Consider the following 22,789-nt stretch of genomic DNA (forward strand, 5'->3'; position numbering starts at 1 on the left):
TTGATCCAGTCATAAACTTTTAAGCTTCTAAATTTTTTAAATTAAGTTTCTTTAGAAGTTTGCAGCTGGTATACCTATCCATTGCCTGAGTGAATTATTAGCTGCGCTGCAGCTTCACTCAGCTGCCGCATGGCCTCTGGGGAGGCAGGATTTCATCCTCAATAGACACAACTAGTCAGGGCTGGAGCCAGGGCAATGCAATAAGGAACAAAAAAGAGAGAGGGCTATACTTTCAGTGTTTCCATCTCACATTAGGAGTGACTGAAACGTCATACAGAGAAGATCGATTTCTTGCCAATGTGTCTCACGGACACATTTCCCATTACCCATTACTTCTAGTCCCGAGAAAGTCTCTTAATTTTCCCCCCCTTTAAAAAATATGTGCTTTCTGGAAATGTTCAGACTTATTCTTGAAAATTACACTGACTCAATCAATGGCAGATCACATGGTTTAATTCATGATCTGAAACTGAGAGCAAATGTTGTCTGTTAAATACCATGATGGGGAGTGCAGAGGGAAAGTAACTTCCTATAATGAATGGCAAAGGAAAATATTTGAGATTGGATACAGTCTAATCTATTCCAAAACCAGGATTGGTTTATTGTTTATTTCTTTCCTATATCTGGCAGTCACAGCTTAGTAACAGATGGTGAATTTTTATCACAGGCAAGAAAATCATCCAATCTTTCATTTAATTTGATCAAGAATTTTTCACAAGGGTCTTCTAAAACACTCCCAGCACATCACTGTAAGCAAATCAGGAGATTTCCAGTTCTCATTTTTCCTAGCTTAAGAAATATGAATAAGCATAGTCATGTTGAAATAGTCCTTCGCAGGACTGTTATTGTTTAAAATAATTTTTATTGTTTAAAGAGAACACAAATTGAGCTAAGAATTCTCAGGTATGAACTAAGAGTTTATAAAGAAAAATAATTTTAATATACAGTAAATTAAATTAATTACATTACATAAAACCTTAAATTTAATGTAGTAAAGTATTCACTAAAATGTAAACAACTTTAAAACCTGGAAGATGCACAAAAATGCAGGTCTAGGAATACATTTTGAAAATGGATTATACTTTTTCTTTTATTATTATTTTTCCATGTTTGAAAATTGTATAGTTTGCTTAACTGGAAATAAGATCATCGGAATATATGAAATGTGAGGAGAGTTAGGTACCTTACATATTCTACTGCTGTTTATTTTTCATTCTTAAAAAATAAAGTTAGAGTACCCTCTCCTGTTCTTTGGATAGTCTATAGGAACACTCCTAACTCCTTAAGTTAAAGATTTCAAAGCATCAAAACATATAGAGATATCTTATTTCACCTCAGCAGGGTGAGAAAAAAATAACTTTGTAGTAGTCAAAATCTTAACCAATATGAGCTTTAATGGACCAAGAATGAAGTAAATAAAAGTTACAGCTGAGGATCACTCACAGACACTGTTCTGTCCAGCAGGTCTTATATACGGAAGAGGATTTTAAACTAAAAACCTCCCTCCTTCAGTTGTGGCAGACACTCGATAGCAAAGGAATGCTCCATTCTTCTTTAGAGATTAAAACATGAGCTATCATCCACAGCTAACTTGAATTCAGTGTATAATCTAGGTTAATTTAAATTCTTTTTTAACCTTTTAGTGTATAGCAGAATTCTGTTTTGACTTAATTGTCTTAATGATAACTAGGATTAACACCATATGAAATGTATTATAGAATATGACTATGTCCAGTATTCCCACTGAAGGATGTGCAAATACAGCATCATACTATTAATATCTTGTAATTGGAAAGTGATTTTCAGCTGATCAATGGTTCAAAGTTGAACTCAACTGCCCTTTCAAATATCAGTTGAACTGCATGACACTCCTACATGGTATGTATTAGTAGACTCATTTATAGAGATAGTCAAACTGGAACACTGGAAGCTATTACCAGTAATTAGAATACATAGGTAAAATATAATGATGTTTTAATTACATTAAATAATGTATTTTTATTACATTAAAGGTTCTACCAATTACAATAATTACATCTAGTTATTTTGCCAACTTTTTTCTAGGGTTTTGGTAGCCCATCAGGTGAACATTGGCTGGGAAATGAATTTATCTTTGCAATAACAAGTCAGAGGCAATATTCTCTAAGAATTGAATTAATGGACTGGGAAGGAAACCGGGCATATTCACAGTATGACAGATTTCACGTAGGAAATGAAAAGCAGAATTACAGGTAAGAATCTATTGAAATTCTTTTGACTCTGTTGAGTGATAAATATTGTTCATTGTTCACTTGTTAAATATGAGAAAGGATAATAATATGATACTGATTCTCATTGAAAGTGAATAAAGAAGGTAAAAATAAAATAGAAATCTGATTTCTCAGTGATGGAAAGTTAGAGTAAAACTAACATATCTGAGAACAAGGGATGATCTATTAATCATGCTGCCTGGTAGAACTGCTAAAAAAATGTATAACTTTTAGCATATCTGAGACCATCAGAACTCAAAACTGATTGAATAGAAAAAGGATATGGATTCTTCATTACAGCTTGAAGGATTTCTACCTCAGAAGCATAAAACTGAAACAATGGACATGGGAAGGAAAGAACAAAAGTGCTGTTAAAACATCTGATACTTCCAAACTAAAAATTCAGTGTAAATGAAGAGGAAAAACAGAATGCTGGATCTTATTGTGAGGAGATAAAACACAAAACAAATTGTCAGGTACTGGATAGCCTTGATTCATCATCAGCAGCAACATGCCATTTATTATAGTTTGAAAAAGACACATGAAGTTAAAACTTTTTTTAAGATAAAAAAATAGGAAACTTAAATCTGCTTCTTAAAAAAACCTTGGAGCCATAAGAGATATGGATGACCTAAGTGGTTTAATTTTATTTTTTTTTTAATCATTGCTTCATCTGAACAGGGAGTACAATGCTGGAGAAAGAAAATGAAACCCAGAAAAATACCCTAAATTATTTATTACAGCACATCTAGTTAGCATAAGACTTAAGAGAGAAACAAATACATTCTAAAACCAAACATTCAGGTCATAGCATGTAAAACTAGGTTGGTATTCAGATTCTTAAATTCAAGTAACTTGATTCTCAGAAATGCTGATTACTTCCCTCCCCTTTGGGCCTCCAAAGAAATGGAACTGAGAGCAATTTGCTCTTTCTGCTGACAGGACTCTGCCCAGGTGGGACACAAAGTAGTGCCCCTGTCCTCTGGGGTTTGTCAGAGGGCACTACTGTATAGTGTAGAAGTGCAAAACCTGCATTTAGAAGCAATCTGTATGAGTTTAGCTCCTGCATAAAGGAAGGACTATCCTATGGCACACAAAGGATAGCTCTGTCCTCCATTGCCTCCAGCAATGCCATGCCTGGCACTGCCCATGGCATGCTGTTTCCCCAGATTCGGGAAGGTGGAGCACCCATTCTGAGGAACTATTAGGCAAAGAATAAATATAAGTAAAGGAAATTTCTCGAAACAGAGGCTAGAAGTATTTAAACAAGACATAAAAACAGCAGTGTGAAAGTGGATAATGTGGGGCCTTAAACCTTAGTAGAAGAAGATGTCAAAAAATGAAAAGATTGGACGAATACTTGTCAAGTGAGGAAAAATGTCAAAACACAGAGTTACACAGAGCTCTAAAAATTATGATGAAAACCAGAGAAGATGCCAGGATTATTATTCAGAGGGTGAATTAAGATGGCTGAATTTACTAACAAAAACAGTGTCTTTTTTGCTCACAGTTATTCTGGACTGAATAGGGACAACATGTATTGTTGAGGAATCAGAAAGATGCTGAAAATTTAACTTATGTTAAAGCTTATGTTAAGGGAGGATTTCTTTTCAGGACTCATATGGGTTCATTCATGGCAAAATAGCGAGAGAATTTCTTGTTTTGTTTCAAAATGCTAGACTGTATTTGTAGTAAGATAGTAGAGTCGGTTGTGGTGAACGGAGTTAAATCCAGCTGGTGGCTGGTCACAAGTGGTGTTCCCTAAGGCTCGGTATTGGGGCCAGTTCTGTCTATCTTTATCAATGATCAATGACGAGGGAATAGAGTGCACCCTCAGTAAGTCTGCAGACGACACCAAGCTGGGTGGGAGTGTTGATCTGCTCAAAGGTAGGAAGGCTCTGCAGAGGGGCCTGGACAGGCTGGATCGATGGGCTGAGGCCAACTGTATGAGGTTCAACAAGACCAAGTGCCGGGTCCTGCACTTGGGCCACAACAACCCCATGCAACGCTACAGGCTTGGGGAAGAGTGGCTGGAAAGCTGCCAAGAAGAAAAGGACCTGGGGACACTGGTTGACAGCCAGCTGAACATGAGCCAGCAGCGTGCCCAGGTGGCCAAGGCGGCCAATGGCATCCTGGCCTGTATCAGAAATAGAGTGGCCAGCAGGAGTAGGGAGGTGATCGTGCCCCTGTACTTGGCACTGGTGAGGCCGCACCTCAAATACTGTGTTCAGTTCTGGGCCCCTCACTACAAGAAGGACATGGAGGTGCTGGAGCGTGTCCAGAGAACGTCAACGAAGCTGGTGAAGGGCCTGGAGCACAAGTCTTATGAGGAGCAGCTGAGGGAACTGGGGTTGTTTAGTCTGGAGAAGAGGAGGCTGAGGGGAGACCTCATCGCTCTCTACAACTACCTGAAAGGAGGTTGTAGCGAGGTGGGTGTTGGTCTCTTCTCCCAAGTAACTAGTGATAGGACGAGAGGAAATGGCCTCAGGTTGTGCCAGGAGAAGTTTAGACTGGACATTAGGAAAAATTTCTTCTCTGAAAACTTTGTCAAGCATTGGAAGAGGCTGCCCAGGGAAGTGGTGGAGTCACCATCCCTGGAGGTATTTAAAAGATGTGTGGATGTGGCACTTAAGGACATGGTTTAGTGGTGGACTTGGCAGTGCTGGATTAACAGTTGGACTGGATGATCTTAGAGGTCTTTTCCAACCTAAACAATTCTATGATTCTATGTTTCTATGATTCTATGATTTAAATTTTATTCAGATTTTGATATGTCCTTTGTCATCTCTAATAAACTTTGTCTCAAAGAAAGAGCCTTTAAAGGACTTTGGTCCAAGCAGGACCAAGCAAATCCAAGCAGGATTTGCTTCTCTGTCTTGGCTGATAACACAGGCACTTGGAGATTTCTTAAATAGATTAGATTTAATATGGTGATGGACAGCAGAGTAGCCCTGGAAAATCATCCTGAATCAGTCTAAGTCTCCAGGATGTCTATATGAACAGGGAAATAGGAAAGGAAAGGAAAGGAAAGGAAAGGAAAGGAAAGGAAAGGAAAGGAAAGGAAAGGAAAGGAAAGGAAAGGAAAGGAAAGGAAAGGAAAGGAAAGGAAAGGAAAGGAAAGGAAAGGAAAGGAAAGGAAAGGAAAGGAAAGGAAAGGAAAGGAAAGGAAAGGAAAGGAAAGGAAAGGAAAGGAAAGGAAAGGAAAGGAAAGGAAAGGAAAGGAAAGGAAAGGAAAGGAAACCCACTTCATTAGAAGAAAGGGAGATCTTTTGGCAATATAAACCATATTTTCTGAACACTTTTTGTGAAAACTGATCCATGAAAATTCTTCTTGCTGAACAAGAAAAACAAGAGAAATGTATTTCAAAAGTGTAGAAAATAAATCAGAAAAGGTGTACAGGCCTCAAAAACTATTATGTTGAGTAACAGGGATAAATTCTGCTATCCATGTTCAAATCACTTTTCCACAAAAATCAGAATGAATTTGACTTGGGACTAATGACTGCAGTTTTGGTTCCTGTCCTACTCCATAGTCCAATTAAAGGCCAGAATGAGCTCTGCTCATGCTGTCTGTGCAGCCTCCTTACTGTACAACCGAAGTTCCTCTGTCTAGGGAACAGGGAATCAGTTCCATTCACAGTATTCTGGAATAAACAGAGAGGGAAACATGAAGAGGTAAAAAGGCTCTGTCCACCTCTGTTGGCCCTTTGGGTTTCAGATTAATTCCTCAATTATTTTTACTCAAACATATCTGAATATTTAAAGAAAATAACTAACATGGTGACAGTTCTGGAAACAATGAAGTGTAAGCCACATGCAAATCTAAACTGTTTTTTGTGCTTGACAAATGCACTAGTGCCTAGTCCAGACAGATATATGTTCAACAGACATTTTGCAAACCAAAATTATGTTGGGCTCTTTTAGAAATTATTACAAGAATGCATCCATTTATTTTGCTATCTGTAATAGAAGAAGCTCCAGAAGGCAGGCCAAATAAAAGCCTGATTATTGAGTCCTAAACAGCTGGCCATCCTTCAGAGAATGCTGCTTTCTCTTTATCTGAGGAGCTGCCATTAAGAATTTAAATGAATCCTCTGAAGCTGAAAACCACAGTTCCCAACCTCCTGCTCGCAGTGCCTTTCCTTCACAGTTGTCAGGCATTTGCCATGTTTGCTTTCAATACCTCAAACACAGAACAGTGTACCTTTTCAAAACTTTAGTTGCAGTTCATTTGAAATAATTTTGCCAAACAAACTAGATACTCTCTTATTTTGGAAGCTGTTAGGATTTCCTGCTAGTGACCCACCTGAAATGTTGCTTCTTCAACACTGTTTGCAAAAATAAGTAATTGTAGGCTGGCTGCACTCTACATTAGTTTCAAATAATACAACTTCACTAAGAAATAATAACCAGTAAAGAGACAAGTTTCCAAGCTGGTCTGGGCATTAAGAGATCTGAAATATAGAAAGGGTATTGAAATAAAAGGAAAAGCTCAAGAAGTGGAACATCTTTCATTTATGCTATGGCAATACCTTGTACATTTGGAAGACATGGAAAAAAGTTAAGCTCTCACGTTTTAATATAGTAAATTAAAAAAAAAAAAAAAAGAAAACAAATACCATGAGGTGATAAAATGTGTCTGAGAAAATATGGAAAATAATTTTTAGGCTGTTTTTCCTAAACCCAGCCCCAACATTATGCAAAGTTCGATTCAGTCTGGATAAATCCCAATTGGTGATTTCAGAAGGGTTCTGTTTTTTCTCTGGGCTGTTTGTATTCTCTTTACTACTTTTTATTAGCCTAAAGAATCTATGATTAAAAAGAGTAATGCTGAACACATGTATGTTAAAAATATACTTGTTTCTCTTTCAAAATGAGACAGCTCCAAAAGGGTTTCTGGGAATGCAGAATAAAATCTATTTATCCCAGATGATGACTGTATAGAAGAAAGTTGAGATGAGAAGGTGGATACTGAAGCAGTGAATGTATAATGATAAATGATAACTGAAACAAGAAAATCAATGTTGCACCACATGTGAAACCTTCGATAGCATGGAAGTATCTAAGTGATTAATTTCCTTTAGAACATTCTTAGGCTTCTTATCTACACAAAATAATTACACAGAGCGGTGTCTGTAAATATGATGAAAACTATCTCTGCCAGTATCTTTGCAAGTCTTACACTGTGGCAAGTAAAATCTCCATAGAATAAGAAGAGTCAGATCTTGCAATTTAAGTCAAAGGAATTATTCATAGAACTATAAAAACTTAAGTTGAAAGAGACTCCTAGAAGACACACAGCCTCTCCTCTTTTCCTGTGCAGACTCTACCTAGCCCACTCTTGATAGTCAGTTGACATTGTTTGATGTTCTTAGGAGCTGTACAGATATGACACACTGCTGCTCTGACCTGTGTCCTCAGACCCTCCAGAATTAAACAGGAAAAGTAACCATGTGTTGGGATTTCAGGCACCACATTTCATAATCCCACATATTAGTTAATGAAAGCAGATATACTGATGTTGGATTTTGAAAAGCAGTAATTTCAGCCTGCACGCACATCTGGTTTTGCTACTCATGATACAGGAGCAGGACTTCCAAGCAAGGCATGGGATGGAGAATGGGGGAAATACAATTTTTAATTGGTTGAGCTATTTGTACCTCAGAACCCTTAGAGAGGTTGAATATACCTTCACCTCCCTATGACAATATATTCTAGTATTTAGTCATTCTTCTATTTAGAAAAGCTTTCCATTGCTGCAATGACTCACTATCTTTGGTCCTATCCATGGAGGAATATGATTAAATGATGAGGCAGTGCTGCTGAGGTGAGCAAGAATTTGGGATTGCTGTAGGTATAGGTGAAAACTGATGACAGACAGAGAGCATCCTAACTTCTGTGAGAAAATCATGTACTTAAGATGATGGCTGACCTTTGATAGTTAAAACTAACGAGAACAGTCTTTATATTGGAACCAGCATGATAAAGAGACTAGGAAATTTTATGAGAAAATGAAAGAGAACATAGATACATTGTTAGTGGAACAAGCAAGAGACAAGTTGACAGGAGAATATCAGTTATGTAGAGAAGAATCAGATGTATGGGTCCTCAGAGGCAAGAAGTTGATGGAATTTGTTGCAAACAGGAGGGAGAGTCATTGAAATGTTTCAAATCACTTCCAACCACTGACATGGTCCTGTGATTCACACAAATCTAGGTAGCACAGTTTCCAAGCTCTCCAAAATACTGTTTCTCTCCAGGCTTTACTTTGGGAAACCAGATCAGTTGTTGAATGTAAACTAACAATTGTTAGACTTTATGGGAGCTGGTAGCAGAGAGTTTTTAGTTCACTGAGTAGAATCACAGAATCATAGAATCATAGAATAGTTTGGTTGGAAGGGACCTTTAAAGGTCATCTAGTCCAACCCCCCTGCTGTGGGCAGGGACAACTAGATCAGGTTGCTCAGAGCCACGTCCAACCTGACCTTGAATGTTTCCAGGGATGGGGGCATCTACCACCTCTCTGGGCAACCTGTTCTAGTGTTTCACCACCCTCATTGTAAAAAATTTCTTCCTTTTATCTAGTCTAAATCTACCCTCTTTTAGTTTAAAACCATTCCCCCTTGGGGAACAGGCCCTGCTAAAAAATTCGTCCCCATCTTTCTTATAAGCCCCTTTTAAGTATTGAAAGGCCGCAGTAAGGTGTCCCCAGAGTATTGGATTTTTTAGCTCTTGTTTGTTTAAGAGTTTGTATATTTAGTTTCAGCAATAGTATCATTTCTCTCTGTTTTCTTGGGCAAACTAGGTACGTAGCCTGGAGCCAGAGGCCTTGATGTAATGCTAATCTTTGATTTTTTTAAGGTGGAGGCTATTGATTATTTAATCACCATTGTTGAACTAATGCTGGAATTTGTTACAAAAATTTCTCACTTTTCTTTCTGTAAAGTACAGAAAAAATATTTTTTGTACAATCTTCTAAATTGTACCAATGAAAATGCTGTAACAGGTAAAAGGAAGTATTATTTGAGAGTGTGACTTTTATGGGGACAACTGGTTTTGTGTATCTTTCTTTAATTTAAAAATATATTCCACAGACTATTGCTGTTTCAGCAGCAGGACATTAACAGGCTATTGTCACTTTCTTCAGTGTACAAAACCTCATTTTTAAATATTGGTGTGGTTCTTTGTTATTACCAGGCTTTTCAGGGATGCATTTGCCATAAGTAACATATTTTCTTCTTGTGTCACTTTTTAGTAGTTTAGGTACAACAGGGAATCAGCCTGACTTGTAAGTTTTTCTGAGCCGTCTGCTTAGCTGCTTCTGCATTATTTCTATCACAGCAAACCTTCGAAGGGACCATTCTCAGATGGGGAAGAAAAAGTACAGTGGAGGACACACAGGAAATCTGTAGCAAAGCAAGAAAATAAACCCAGATCCTCTGAGACCCAGTCCTGTGCCCAGACCCCAGTACTTTTCTTGCCAAATATGAAAACTACAGAATAACTCAAAAAATAGACATGGTGCAAAAAAATTCAAACCCATAGTAATTCACTTTTCTTTGGATGCTTGAAATTCAATTTGCAAGTCTACTTCAGAGGAAGTATCCATGCAAAATCCTATTAACAGACAGAATGATATCTGTGGTATGCATACTTTCCATGATTTGAAAATATATTTAATATTTTTTCACCAAACAATGGTATAAAATGGATAATATGGAAAAAAGACTTAATGTCTCTATGTATACATAAATATCTGGCTGAAATAACTTTATTCTGTTTAAGAACACTATCAGTCCAATAATATTCCATGAAGTCTAAATACTGGAATTGCAGGGATTCAGTTTGATACCCAGTAACCAAAGGTCTTTCTGGAACCAGGCCAGAGTTGCTATATTATATCAGTGACTGAAGCTCACTGGCAGTCCATGCACTATCTCCAAATGTAAGCAGAAATGAAATATACGTTTTCTCTAACTAACTGAAAGTTGATGCAAATATACTTGTGGAGTTTAAGAATAAAATTTAACTTAATCCACATAAATCCCTATGTATACTAGCCATCCACAGCTGATCATTTTGCACTTCTAACGACATAAAGCTCATTTGTAGTTCACTATACAATAGCCGTGACTATCCTGAAGCAGGAACAGAAGTTTTCTTCTTCTGTGTTATGAAATATAATGATAATGCATATATACAGAATACTGTAAAGAAGCAACTGAGTACAGAAGGGGAAGTGAATAGTAAGAGAGAATGATGGGAATGGATAGAAGAGGGATGATGTGCAGCTCCTGAGAGGGAGAGGAGAGGGCTCTGTTGGATAGTGGATTAGGGAGCATTTTTCCCTTGTATTCCCTTCAAGAAGCAAGAAAACAGGTTCACTTTAGCAAAATAGGCCCTCCATGGAGTGTTATGTAGTTCTTTGTTACCCCCCTGAAACTTCATAACTGGCAGATCTGCAAAATCTAGTGACTGTCTGCCATGTTTGAGTGAAGAAAAAGCACAGGCTGCAGCCATGAAAGCACAGCTGTACCAGACCCAGCTATAACAGACATTCAATACCAAACTATATCTGTCCATATGGAGTATGTTAATTGATTTTCCAAGAGTTACAAATTGTTACAGCACTACCAGTGAGATCTTGTAGAAAGATCTTCACTGAAGATCTCTTTCACATGACAGAAAGACATTGATGATTACTTTTCTTAGCTTATAACTTAAATATCTTTAAAAGTGAGAAATTTAATTTGGAATTGTCTTATGTGGTTCATTGTGTGTCATGAAGATGTATTATTTCCTCTGAAAGAGTTAGGTATTTGCAGTTTTCATCATTTGCCTTCTTAGTCTTAAACAGTTCCATGTAAAATGAATGCTGCTATTAGTCTTCAGGCCCTTTTGATAAAGAGTATCTACGTACTCAGTTACAGTAATATACTTTGAAGAGCAGAAACCTCCTCACCTTTCTAAATCAGTGGATCACAGACATGAACTGCATTTCAGGCGATACGAAAATCTCTTTTTTTTAAAAAAAGTCAAATGCCAATTCATATATGAAAGGTCAGCCCAGAAATGATACAATTTATCAAACAGTATCTGTTAAAAAACACCATTAAAAATCCCTAACATTTCTTTTTGTGTTTTATTTTGGTCACAAATAATGCTAGAGCTCTTTAATGCACCAATATCTAGGATATAGAGGGAAATCAACAGAGGTGTTCCATAAACTCTGGGAAATTCTTTGCTTGAGAGTTTAGAAAAGTACTGGTATACAAGCTTTACAAGGGTATACACTGTTGATTGTACAGAATCCTTGCTTTCTGGGAGGAAAGCAAAGCCTCCAGTGTGAGTTACTTAGAATATGTCTGATATAACAATGACCTAACCATTTTTCTGTATCCACTTAGTCATCAATAAAAGGTAGCTATCTATTAGTTTATTTTCATTATTAGATCTTTCAAGCCATCTCTAAATTGTTGCTGTCTTCAGTCTTGCTTTTCTTTATCCTTTTCACTCAACTGGTTAATTTTCAGTTGCCTTCTCCAGATTGATATATTTCCTTCACCAAAACTCTTCTCCATATACTCATTTTCATGTATCTGCAGAACCCACCTTCCAGGGGGTTTTGATAGGCTATTGATAAGAAACTTTCAATAATTAAGTTTGATTGTGCTCTTATGTTTCTAGAAATTTTTCTTCCCTTTGGTGTTTTAGGGCTTTTCAGCCACATAGCTGGAGAGAAGCTTGTTTTCCAATATGTCCCACCACAGCTATCGCTATGGGTCATAGTGGGCATGTCATTATCTCCTCCTCCAGGCTCCTAGATTAATTTTTTAAGAAAAGGAAAATATATGAGTAAGAACAAAAGTATCTTATTTTCCCATAAAGCTTATCTACAATAAAATAAACACATCAATTCAAACTACTGATTACTTGAGGCAAGAAAAAAATCGGTTTGTAACAATTTACTAGCCTTAAACATCATCCTGGATTTAATGAATTTAAGTGCTTATTCACAAATCAGACATGGTTTCCTACAGGTAGGTGAGATAAAGATTTTCAGTGCTAACATTAAAGCTGTTGGGCCCTAGGAACAGACTGCAGGACCCTAGCTGAGACACTCAATTCTCTGTGCATGCCTGGGGAAAGATAAGTTTCTCAGACGGAAGCCAAATCAGGCAACTCAAGCAACATCAAGCAAATCAGCCAATGCAGAGCAGAGAGCTGCCTAGAGTTAACCATTAGGAAATTCTGAAAATAGCAAGGCATCCATTTATATCCACTGATGGTTCACAGCCCACAGCCTGAAGGTAGGAGACAATGTCCTGTCTTATTCAGGAAAGAAATGAAAGACCCTGGGTTAATGCATTTATTTGCCAGAGGGGATCCAGACCATTGTTATTTCTTCCCAAGAGAAAGCAGCAATCCGTGCTGCAGGGGAACAGGCTTGTCAATGACGCTCTGACACTGTGCAGGGAAGAATTCACTGCTCAGTGAATGAGTTGGTACCAGGTCATTTTCAATGAAGTAGGAGAGGGAATTCTAAGATTATGTTCCCTGCTCCATGCATTATGTCTTATTTTGAATTAAATAGGCTTTGATTAAATTATGCAAATACGTTATGAAGCAGTGAGGACTATTCCTGAACTCTGAACACTATACAAACAATTCTGCTACAGACTTCACTTGTACTCCCTCTAAGGCTCTGTGAATCTTGAACAATTTTTTGCAGTGGGACGCATGTTGCTGTAACACCTTTGTGAGGGAAGCTTTGTGGTTTTAAACCTTTCTCTTGGGTAACCACTCAGATCAGTAAGTTGTTACATGAAAAGTGGAGGGTTACAACCACTGGTAGCTCAACTACTTATTACCTGGTGAGGATCTCTACAGAAAAATATTTTAGTAGACTTGTGTGAGAACAATATCATGCAAAGCAAGAACAGTATAGTGAAATCCCTGCTGAGGGCTACTGCACAGGCACACAAATCTGAGAGAACTCTTTAATGCATTTAAGTATTGGCAGAAAAAATATCTATGGAAACTCAGTAGTGATCTTAGTTGTTACATATTGTAGCTCAGTGGAGATTTCGCCAGCTATTCCTCAGCTATCAGGGACAGGCAGAGCATGACAGGGGCACCTAAAAGAAAGATGCACAGGCTTTTATAAGGTAATGGCCATTTTTTTTTGGTTCTCCAATGTAAAATGACTACTCTCATGTTGTTGGTGTTATCTTTATGAGTAATCTTCTATATTGTTATTCTTCTTGCACAGTGTTGCTTTCTTTTAAGCCTCTATTAAGGCATAAGCTTTATGCCACCTCTACATATTTGTATTAAGAAAGAATGTCAAACAAGTATTTTAACAAGTTTATAAAATCCTGCTGTGAATGGACCTCACTGTCCCCAAGATAAGAGCTCCCACTTTTGCCAGTCACACCACCAAGAAGAGCTCTGTTTCTTTAATTTAATTCTGTCAAAGCATTTACAAGGAGTTTAAATCTGCTGATGTTTGTATTAGTGTTTAACCTTGTGAAGCTGAGACACTTCTGCATATTTGCCATTCATGAGGAATTTTTTTATATCAAAACTATTGTGTGTAGGGTACCCAGACATCTCCAAGATCAGCTGGCATTTAAATTCAGGCTATCCATCACAGGGACATAAGTGATGTGACATTTGACTCTATTTCTATAAAAAACTATTAACTAATTTTAAATGTTACAATAATTTTCTTAATCAGCAGTTGAATACTCTTGTCACTTTTTCACTGTTTAATTGTACTTAATTCTTGTATAACATCGTAAGTGTTAAAACTCTCTACAACTTACAATGATTATCAGAATGTAGATTAGCATAGTGAAAATTTGTGTACGAAGTGTAAGGGATATGTGAAAGGACATGTCAAATGGTATAGATGGATACAGCATCACAGTGCGAACATTTAGAGTTTCATTAATGTTTGCTAATCACTTATATGTTGATGATTGCAACATAATGAATCTATAAGTTTAAGGGTGCAAACAGTAAAGGACTGTGAGAAAAATGCAAAAGTAAAATGCAGAACAAGAAAAAAGTATCTCAGTAAAATTCAGGATTACAAAATATCTCTGTATTAAAATAGTTTCTTTAATGCAGATTCCATGATTGTATTATTCTCCTCACTATTATCTGTGAATGTTGGGAAGCAGAGTACATTTTCAGGATCCAAATTCAGGTCCAGCTCAAAATATTTAACCTGGACATTATTCTTGTCATAACCTTGATCAAAACTGAAGAAACTGACACTTCCAAATGCCAGTCCAGAAAAGGCTGAAATGTGGATACAAAGAATGAGACATGTCTCTGATTTCAATTCGAAAAATTATGTTCTTCCTGTGAGTGACCAAGATCTCCATCAGAGTGAACTTGATCACTAAGTGTTTACAAGATTATGATGAATTTATTTAGCACTAGTGACAATATCTCCAGATAAAAAAAAATAATGCTGCTTGGAAAGTTTTCAGAAGTGTCCACAATTTTTACCATTAGACAAAAATTCAAACTTAAATTCTCCACAATGCAGAAGAAAAGAAGAGTGGGACCTGGAGGCCCCCTCTGTACAGTTTCTAACAAAGAGATGTTCACTCTCTGTGCCCACACAGCTGTTGACTCTTTGCCCACTCTCTGAACTAAACAGAAGCTCAGTAGACCTGTCAATGTGGCATCGAGCCCAAGCTAATATATCCTGCCCTTGAGTAGGCTCAGTGTCATGCTTATTGCAACAGTACAGCTTCCAGCCAGGATGGAGTGTGGGCAGAATGAGCTCATGTCTGCTCAGAGACCTGAAAGAGCAAGCTTTCATCTGCCCGCAAAAAAACAGGCAGAAATTCTTAGAGTGACCCTTATTTAATCTAGTAAGTTTGTGGTTAAAGTCTCTGAAGTCTCTTACCAACTGCCCAGCCAACCAGCTCCAGGGTTTTTTTTTTTTTCCCCTTTTATCATTAACAGTTCTACTGGCAAGTGTTTCTAGAGCGTGATTCTGAGAACACTTTCTGCGCTGATTCACTATATTTTCAGGATAATACCAGCAAAGTGGTGTGATATTTTCTGTGAGTTAGCTTCTTTCATGAGTCAAAAAGTCAAGTGTACGTGTGAGGCTTGGAGAGAATTTGGGAAAAGGATCATCCCAGATTTTTCCAGAGTCATTTGTTGCATCAGTCTTTAAGAGTTTGTTATTGTTTTGTTGCTGTGTTTTGGTTTTTTTCCCTATCAAATGGAAACATACTTGATTTTACTGTGTCTCTCTCTAAAGTAATGATAATAAAAAGTAATATTATTCATTGTTTGCTCCAGAGCAGCAATGCAGCAGATGAGTTAGAGCACAAAGCAGAGGTATACACCATGTCTAAAGAGCTACTAATTTACATAAACCTACAGAGAGATAACAACTTTGAACATCAGAGCACAGCAGTATTGTGGTATCTGATGAAGTGTACTTTTTATTGTTTGGTCTGCAAAGTTTAAATAAACCTTCTTTATTAACATGGAAGAAGGAGGTACTCAATAACAATGGAAGTCTAATTAGAAAAAGATAAACGAGTGCCTGGTGTCATACACAGTCTAGTCTCCAATCTTCTGTTTCATCAGATACTAGAGGCTGATGTGTTTTCAATTTTAAATCGGTGCTGGAACAGCTCACCACACTTGACCCAAGTGCACATGCACCGTTTTCTTTTATTTAGCATTATAATTCAGTTGCACTGAAGTAAAACCTCTTTGTACCAATCTCAGTGCCATTTAAACCAAAGAAGTCATTATTGTGAATCACAGCTCTTATAAGGTCATGACCTGGGTTTTTAGGGGGAAAAAAAGCATGTAAGACATGCTGATCCCTGTTAGCCTGGTCAGTGTGGCACCAGCAAAGAACTTGGATCATAAATGGGTGACAGTCAGTGAACCTTTCACTCATATATGACTGTTTATCGGCCACAAATGACGCCAAGGGAGTTGAAATATGTTTTAACAGTCTGTTTATATTTTTCTACAGAGGTCTTAGTGCCACATAACTCATTTTGGCATTTTTTAAACTTAATTTTGCATTAAGAAAACGAAGCAAACAGTGAAGCCAATATTTATTTTTCAAATAACTATAAACATTTCACAGAAACTCTCTGTGCATCAGTCACTTTTAAAATGTGTTACCTTTTCCTAGATACTTGCCCTATAATGAAAACCTAACCTTTGTATGATAATGGAGATAAGGCCAGAGGATGAGCGTAGCATATTGTACAGTACAGCCACTAATGAGTAAAGGGATCAAACGAGGCTGGAGGTGGTTCATGCTTGAGTATATAAGTACTTTTGTTCTACATCCTGTTTTCAATATCATAAATCTTTAATCAAAAAACTAATTGTCACATTGCTGGTGTGGATGAGACTATATGAATAAGAGAAGCCTTTCCTTTCTCTTCCCCGCCTTTTTCTTCTTCTCTTTCCCCTCCTCTCATTTTTTAAATTTTTTTTGAAGTGTACTTAAGCCCTTATTCAGCAATGCACTTAGGCAATTTTTTTTAATTTATTTTAAGCATATTCTAAGTCCTTTGCTGAGGCAGGGCCACCAGAGCTCTCACTGAAGGTCAAGTCACTCTTGTTTCATTGCCATTGCACACTCTTTAAGATTACATCAAAATGTAAAAAGAAAAATATTATGGTCAGAAAGAGATCATGACAATTACATTGTCATTAATACTGTCTTATATTGTTTCCATATTTGGAAATGATTGCATTTCCTGTCATCTCCACAAAGTGATTCTTCAACATCCTTTACTGTTTACTGATGTCATGAGTCTGAGTACACAGCCACCAGATTAAGCCCATTAATCTAATTAGTAGAAATTCATAAATTGTGAACTGGATTATTCGTCAGGACTGAACAGGTTCAAACATAAGTAAGTGAATGGAAATCCTGATTAACATTTTGCTTTGAAAATAATATCCCCCCAAAACATCCCTGCATTTTCCTCTGGGATTCACCCAGCGGGAAGCACACATCTCTTGACACGAATCCCATCATAAATCTTGAAAATCTCATGCAGAACCCAAAATATTTATTTTAATGTGTTATTCATTAAGTTATTTCTTTAAATCGTAGTCTGTTGGCAGCTGCAAACTCATTCCATTCCAGCCACATTATAGCAATGCTGTAGTATGATTTGAGAGGGTCATTAGGTCATTAACACTGGAAAAAATTTAAAGACAGAATCTGCAAATGTCCAAAGGAGCACAACTGTAAAAGAAGATCACCCAGCTAGCACATAAGTATAAACAAAAAAATTGATGAAAAATTAATTGCAGACTATTTCCACTTCTATCAATAATGATTCATTTCCTTACATTCAAGCTCTTACCAAGGGGAAAAAAACTCCATAGACAGTTTCAATTAACTATTGTGCCAGTGGAAACATGGGGAAAAGGTTATTCAATCTAGATGTTATGTTCAATTCAGCATTTAAATAATTTCTTAATGCTGATTACAGGTTACACCTCATTCAACATTCAATTTGAGAAAAACAAAGAAAGTTCAGTACTCATATTTCAAGTCAGGAATTCTGTGAGCTAGTGTGCCTCTCACTGCTTTTTTAACCAACAGCCTTAGCCATTACACACAACTTCAAGCAATACAAACCTGTGTGAAGCAGGCATGATTCTTGAACAGAATGACAGCATTTTACTTTCACTGTGTAGAAGTGTAAATGTTTCCAGAAAGTGAATCACAAGAGCTGTCTCCTTATAGGAGGTACTTCAGCCTCAGTGACATTTTTGGAACAGGTTATTTCAAGGACATTGTCCCATTTTTTTAATGCAAAATCTTTGGAATCTAAAGACATCGCCTCAGTGCTGGTCCTTGGTTTTGCTCTTATTTTTCTGCTCCTCTCTTATCTGATTCTTACCACTTGCTCTCATAGCAAACTGAATAGTTTGTGGTACTATATACTACTCTTGATCAGTTTTTCCTGCAGGGCAGGCCTGCTTAAGGGTTAGTTATCTCACTGCCTGATTTGTAACTTCAGATGTTATCATTACCATGGAACTTTAGTGAAACAGTCTAGTATTAAGGAAGCAGCCAATATCAATTAAAATATCACATCAATTTCTTCTCTGAAAGGTAGTCCGATTCCTTATGATACTGACTTGTTTCAGGTAGACTGCAGTTTTCTGCTAAGCTCTACAAACATTTGGTTGAACCTCCACAATTAAGAAAAGAGTGAGGGTCCAATATCCAGGTAAAATAAAAAGCTATCTCCACTTAGAAAGTTACTGATATTGTTTGTTAATTTAAAAAATAAAATAAAATACATATATAATCTATGGAACCTCAAGAGTTAGGCATGTACCAAGCTCATCCAGTTCAGCGACAGTGACTTTCTAATAAGAAAAAGCTCACGTATGAATAAACCTCTGAATTTTCTTGTAATAAGCATAGTAGTATGTTATCACAGGGAAGGAATCGGAAAATAGTGAGAATATGTAATTGCTGAGTGCACAGATAATGTGTTTTTTTCTGAAAATGTTAGGGGTTTAGGACTTTTAAATTTTATTTTGTAAAAGGATATTTATGAATTAATGACAGGCATCCTTAAATAGGTTTTACTGATATCATAGCTTCAGGCAAATACTGGGGAAAAAAGAAAATGCAATTAGCTATATTTTCCTTTGCATCTCTGTAAATGGAAAAGAAATGACACATTTAAATGGCATCTTCATAGATTTCTTCTTCTAATTGCAAAAAATAACATACAACAGCAAAGTTTTAATTAGCATAATTCAACAGCAGAGATGGACTTGTGGTACTTAACCTTCTTATAGCACAACGCTAATTTCAGGTATAATTCCAGCACACTCTTAACAAAGAAAAAAAACAACAAAGAATCCCACAAAAAACCCAGATAAAAACTCTAACACCCCCCCCCCAAACCACATTGATTATATACTCTTTATAAACACATTAATTTTCAAACACCAACATATCTCAGTAAGATTTATATAAATTTGTAACGTATCTATGATATTTGTAACTTTTACTGTTACTTGTGATTAATTGCTTTCAATTAAGTAAAATGTGTGATAAATATTTTACTGTGGCCTGATAAATATTTTACTGTGAAAAATGATATTTTTCAGTAACACTACGGGTAACAAGAAGCTAGTATCACTACAGTAGTTATCAGAGTAAAAATTAGCACTAACAACATGCTGATACATGGAGTTTTCCATTCCCATTTTATCTAAAACAGTTAATTAGGATAATGTACAACCTATGTGGATGACAGTGGGTAATTAATGTCACCCTCAGTAGAACTAAAGCATAGATTTATGGAATCCACTATTGCAATATATCTGCATGGATTTCAACAAATGGTATTTATGAGACTTTTGGAACTTCAAGCATATTTTGGAAGAATTATTAAGTTTAAATTCTGCTGGAGTTGTGTGGGTCTCTTTTACTGGATTTTCAAACAGGATTAATCAATTTACAGATAAATAAAATTTCAAACCAATGTTCACTGAGCTTTTCCACTAGCTTCAATGGCTGTAAAAGAGATCCTTAAATAAAAATACACAAACATCACAAGGTTCAGCAATTCAGTAAAGATAAGCAGCAGAAGGTCTAATTACTTATATAAACCTTAAAAACTTTTAAAATTTAAAATCCAGGGTTTCACTGTATTTCTGTGATGAAAAATCCCTTGAGAATCAATTTTGGCATTTCTGTTGTTGGCTTCAGCCAAACCCAGGAAGTGTAGTTGAGTAGGGAGAAAAATATTTTTACATTTTAAGTTAACCAAATTTCTCTAACACAGGCTTTGCCTGTGTCCTGGGCAAATATTCAGATAAGTTCTAATTTTGTATCTTATTTTTTAAGAAGTTCATCCATCTTCAATGTTATCAAAACAATTTGCATTATCATCTTAGTATATGTTCAGTGTTTATATGTCTGTCTAAAACATTGATCATCTCTAGTTATTTCAAGTTTGAAATTAATACAGCCCCTATACTTTCTAAATTAACATATTATGTGTTATACAGCCATGAATCAGGACAAAAGTGGTCGTTTCTGTAGCAAAAGGAAATCTTAGCATTTATATAGCTGGTGGGAGAGTGAGATTTTTTTTTCTGGAGCAAGATTTTAACTTTTCATTAATAAAAAAGTAATAAATCTAATAACTGAAAAGTTTCATTTCCAATTTCCATGAGAAAAAAAATTGGTGGGTGATTTTGTTTTAATAAGTATTGTGTTGAAAAACAGTTTTAACAGAAAATGATAGTATCAGATTAATGTATCTCTTCTGTGCTATGTTTGGTGAGAGATTAGAGTAGAGGGAATTATTTCTGTTCAACACATCATTCTGATAGTAGCCTTTAAATATGTTTCTGTCCCTGTTAGCAGTAAAAAACAGTGTTGCCGTATGTTTCCTCTCCATCACCACTATGTTACTGACATCAGCTGCAAACCTAGCAGCTCACACTGCCGCAGTGACTCTTTCTGTGGCTTCTGTAACATGTATTTCAAGTAGTAGAAGCATATGTTTGCTTGTTCACTGTCCAGAATAAACATATTTTTAAACATTTTTTGTAAGCTGTGACAAAGCACCGTTTGCCTGCATACAGCAGTATGGCAGGTCATTTGCCTTATGGCAGGAAAAATTTCTCTGACAGTAAATCTGGGTGTCTTTTAATTATCCCTGCTCAGTGTACCTGTTCCCAATAAGTGCAGGTCTTTAGTCAATTATTAAAGAAATTTAATATATAAAAAGAAATTTTGTTGTATTATTTGTATAAATTCACATTCAGTACAACAGCAAGGCTCACTATTGTATAGTTTGCTGTAACATGTAGCTGTGTTTCTTATTCATGGCTAGGTTATGTTTCCTTGTTCACTGTCCAGAATAAATATATTTTTCTCCTTTGACCTGTCAGGTGTGCATGACTCAAACACAAGCTAAAATTAACACAAGCTCTTCAGAGGGAAAACAAGCTTTTTCATTAACAGTGTACAGTTCCAGGGAAGGATCTCTCTACCATGTAGTGTTTGTTGTCCCATAGACAGGCTGTAGTGAAACAACGCTAAAGGAAAACTCATCATTTCCATTTATTGTTGTATTTTATATTACCATTTTATCTTTAAAGTTGGAAGATATGTGTTCTTACTCTGAATATACTGAATTAATATTTTGTTGGCTGGCACATTTCACTTGTCTCAACAGGAAAATGGGCAAGGAGTTGCAGTAATGTCAAACTTAATAATTACAGCAGTGAGTCATTGTTACAGAGAGCAGAGGAGGAATACAGAGGTCATCTTGTCTTACACTTTTCTTAAGGAATTGTGGGAGGAAATTATATTCATGTGCTGGCAGAAAGAATATTAAGAGCCAAATTAAAAATCTGTTCAAGTTGTCAGAGCTACTTACTGCATTATTCAGGTTTTTGACAGTTTACAGAACCATCATGCCTACTGAGTTACAAACTCTATTAAGAATACAATAAAATTAAATAAAGAGTCCATGAATTTACCACGTACACTGTTTATCAAGTTTGGACTAAAGTTAGGAGTGGGAAAAATTTAGTATTGCTAGGTTTTTATGGTTAACATTGCTGGTTTTCTCCATTCAGACACCAGCTGTGACATTCCCTTTCTTCTCCTCTTTGGTACTTTTACGTCAGTCCTTCAAGGACGGGCAGTGATAAAGGTGGTGAATTGTTCTTGCAACTCGGATAAATGGGTTAGCAACAGCTCAAAATTTTGTGAGAGTAGTAGTGACTAAACAAGTTTTTTCTCATATTCCACCCTATCTAGTTTCTTCAATTTCTCCAAAGTATTTTCCGTTCCTTAAGCATGGCTTTTAATTTACTTCTAATGATCACTTACCTCATCTGGTGTTAAGTTCTTGTTAGTTAACCAATCTTGATTTATGATGAAATATTGGGGTTTGGTTTAATTTTGTTTGTTTTCATAAGGAGAGTATGCACTGCCCTAATAAAACCTAAATTAAACATTTTTCCCTGAAAAAAAATGTTATGTTTAATAAGAAACTTTATTTCCTAACACAGAAAAAGGATGCAAATGGGTGCCCAGGCAATCTAGCTGTAATCTGAAGGACAAAAGCACCGACTATGATGCCTTCTGCTCTGCAACCCAGAACAGTTCAAACTCACAGGGATCTCCCTGATCACCACAGATGGCTCATGCTCTTTCTCCAACAAGGAGATGGTCTTTCCACTGAATTTACGAATTAGCACACACAAGGGATGTTTTTCTTTATCCTTTAATGGGAGTATTAGATGATGAAAAAGTTGAATACCAGGGTTAGACTTCCCAGATAGTTACCACATTATATTTAGTTCCATGTTTAACAGGATTTTGGCAGACATTTTAGCTTCAACCTCAGCGACAGCAGTTTTTCTCTAGAGTGATTATTTAGATTTTGTCTCCTGTTCACAACACATTATCTATCATTAAATATTTGGAAGATGTCTTTATTACAGAGGTGCTTTTGCTATTC

The 22,789-nt window shown here is 36.4% G+C and overlaps 1 protein-coding gene across 1 annotated transcript in view; it reads left to right on the top strand.

Annotated features, from left to right (window-relative positions):
* The window catches only part of ANGPT1 (angiopoietin 1), a 181,356-nt gene that overhangs the window by 134,416 nt on the left and 24,151 nt on the right, over nt 1-22,789 (top strand). Inside the window, exon 7 of the mRNA XM_075141280.1 lies at nt 2,065-2,231. Coding sequence (XP_074997381.1) covers nt 2,065-2,231 — 167 coding nt within the window. The remainder of the gene's footprint in view (nt 1-2,064; nt 2,232-22,789) is intronic.

The sequence above is a fragment of the Calonectris borealis genome, chromosome 2 (assembly GCF_964195595.1).
Source record: "Calonectris borealis chromosome 2, bCalBor7.hap1.2, whole genome shotgun sequence".
Taxonomy (NCBI): Eukaryota; Metazoa; Chordata; class Aves; order Procellariiformes; family Procellariidae; genus Calonectris; species Calonectris borealis.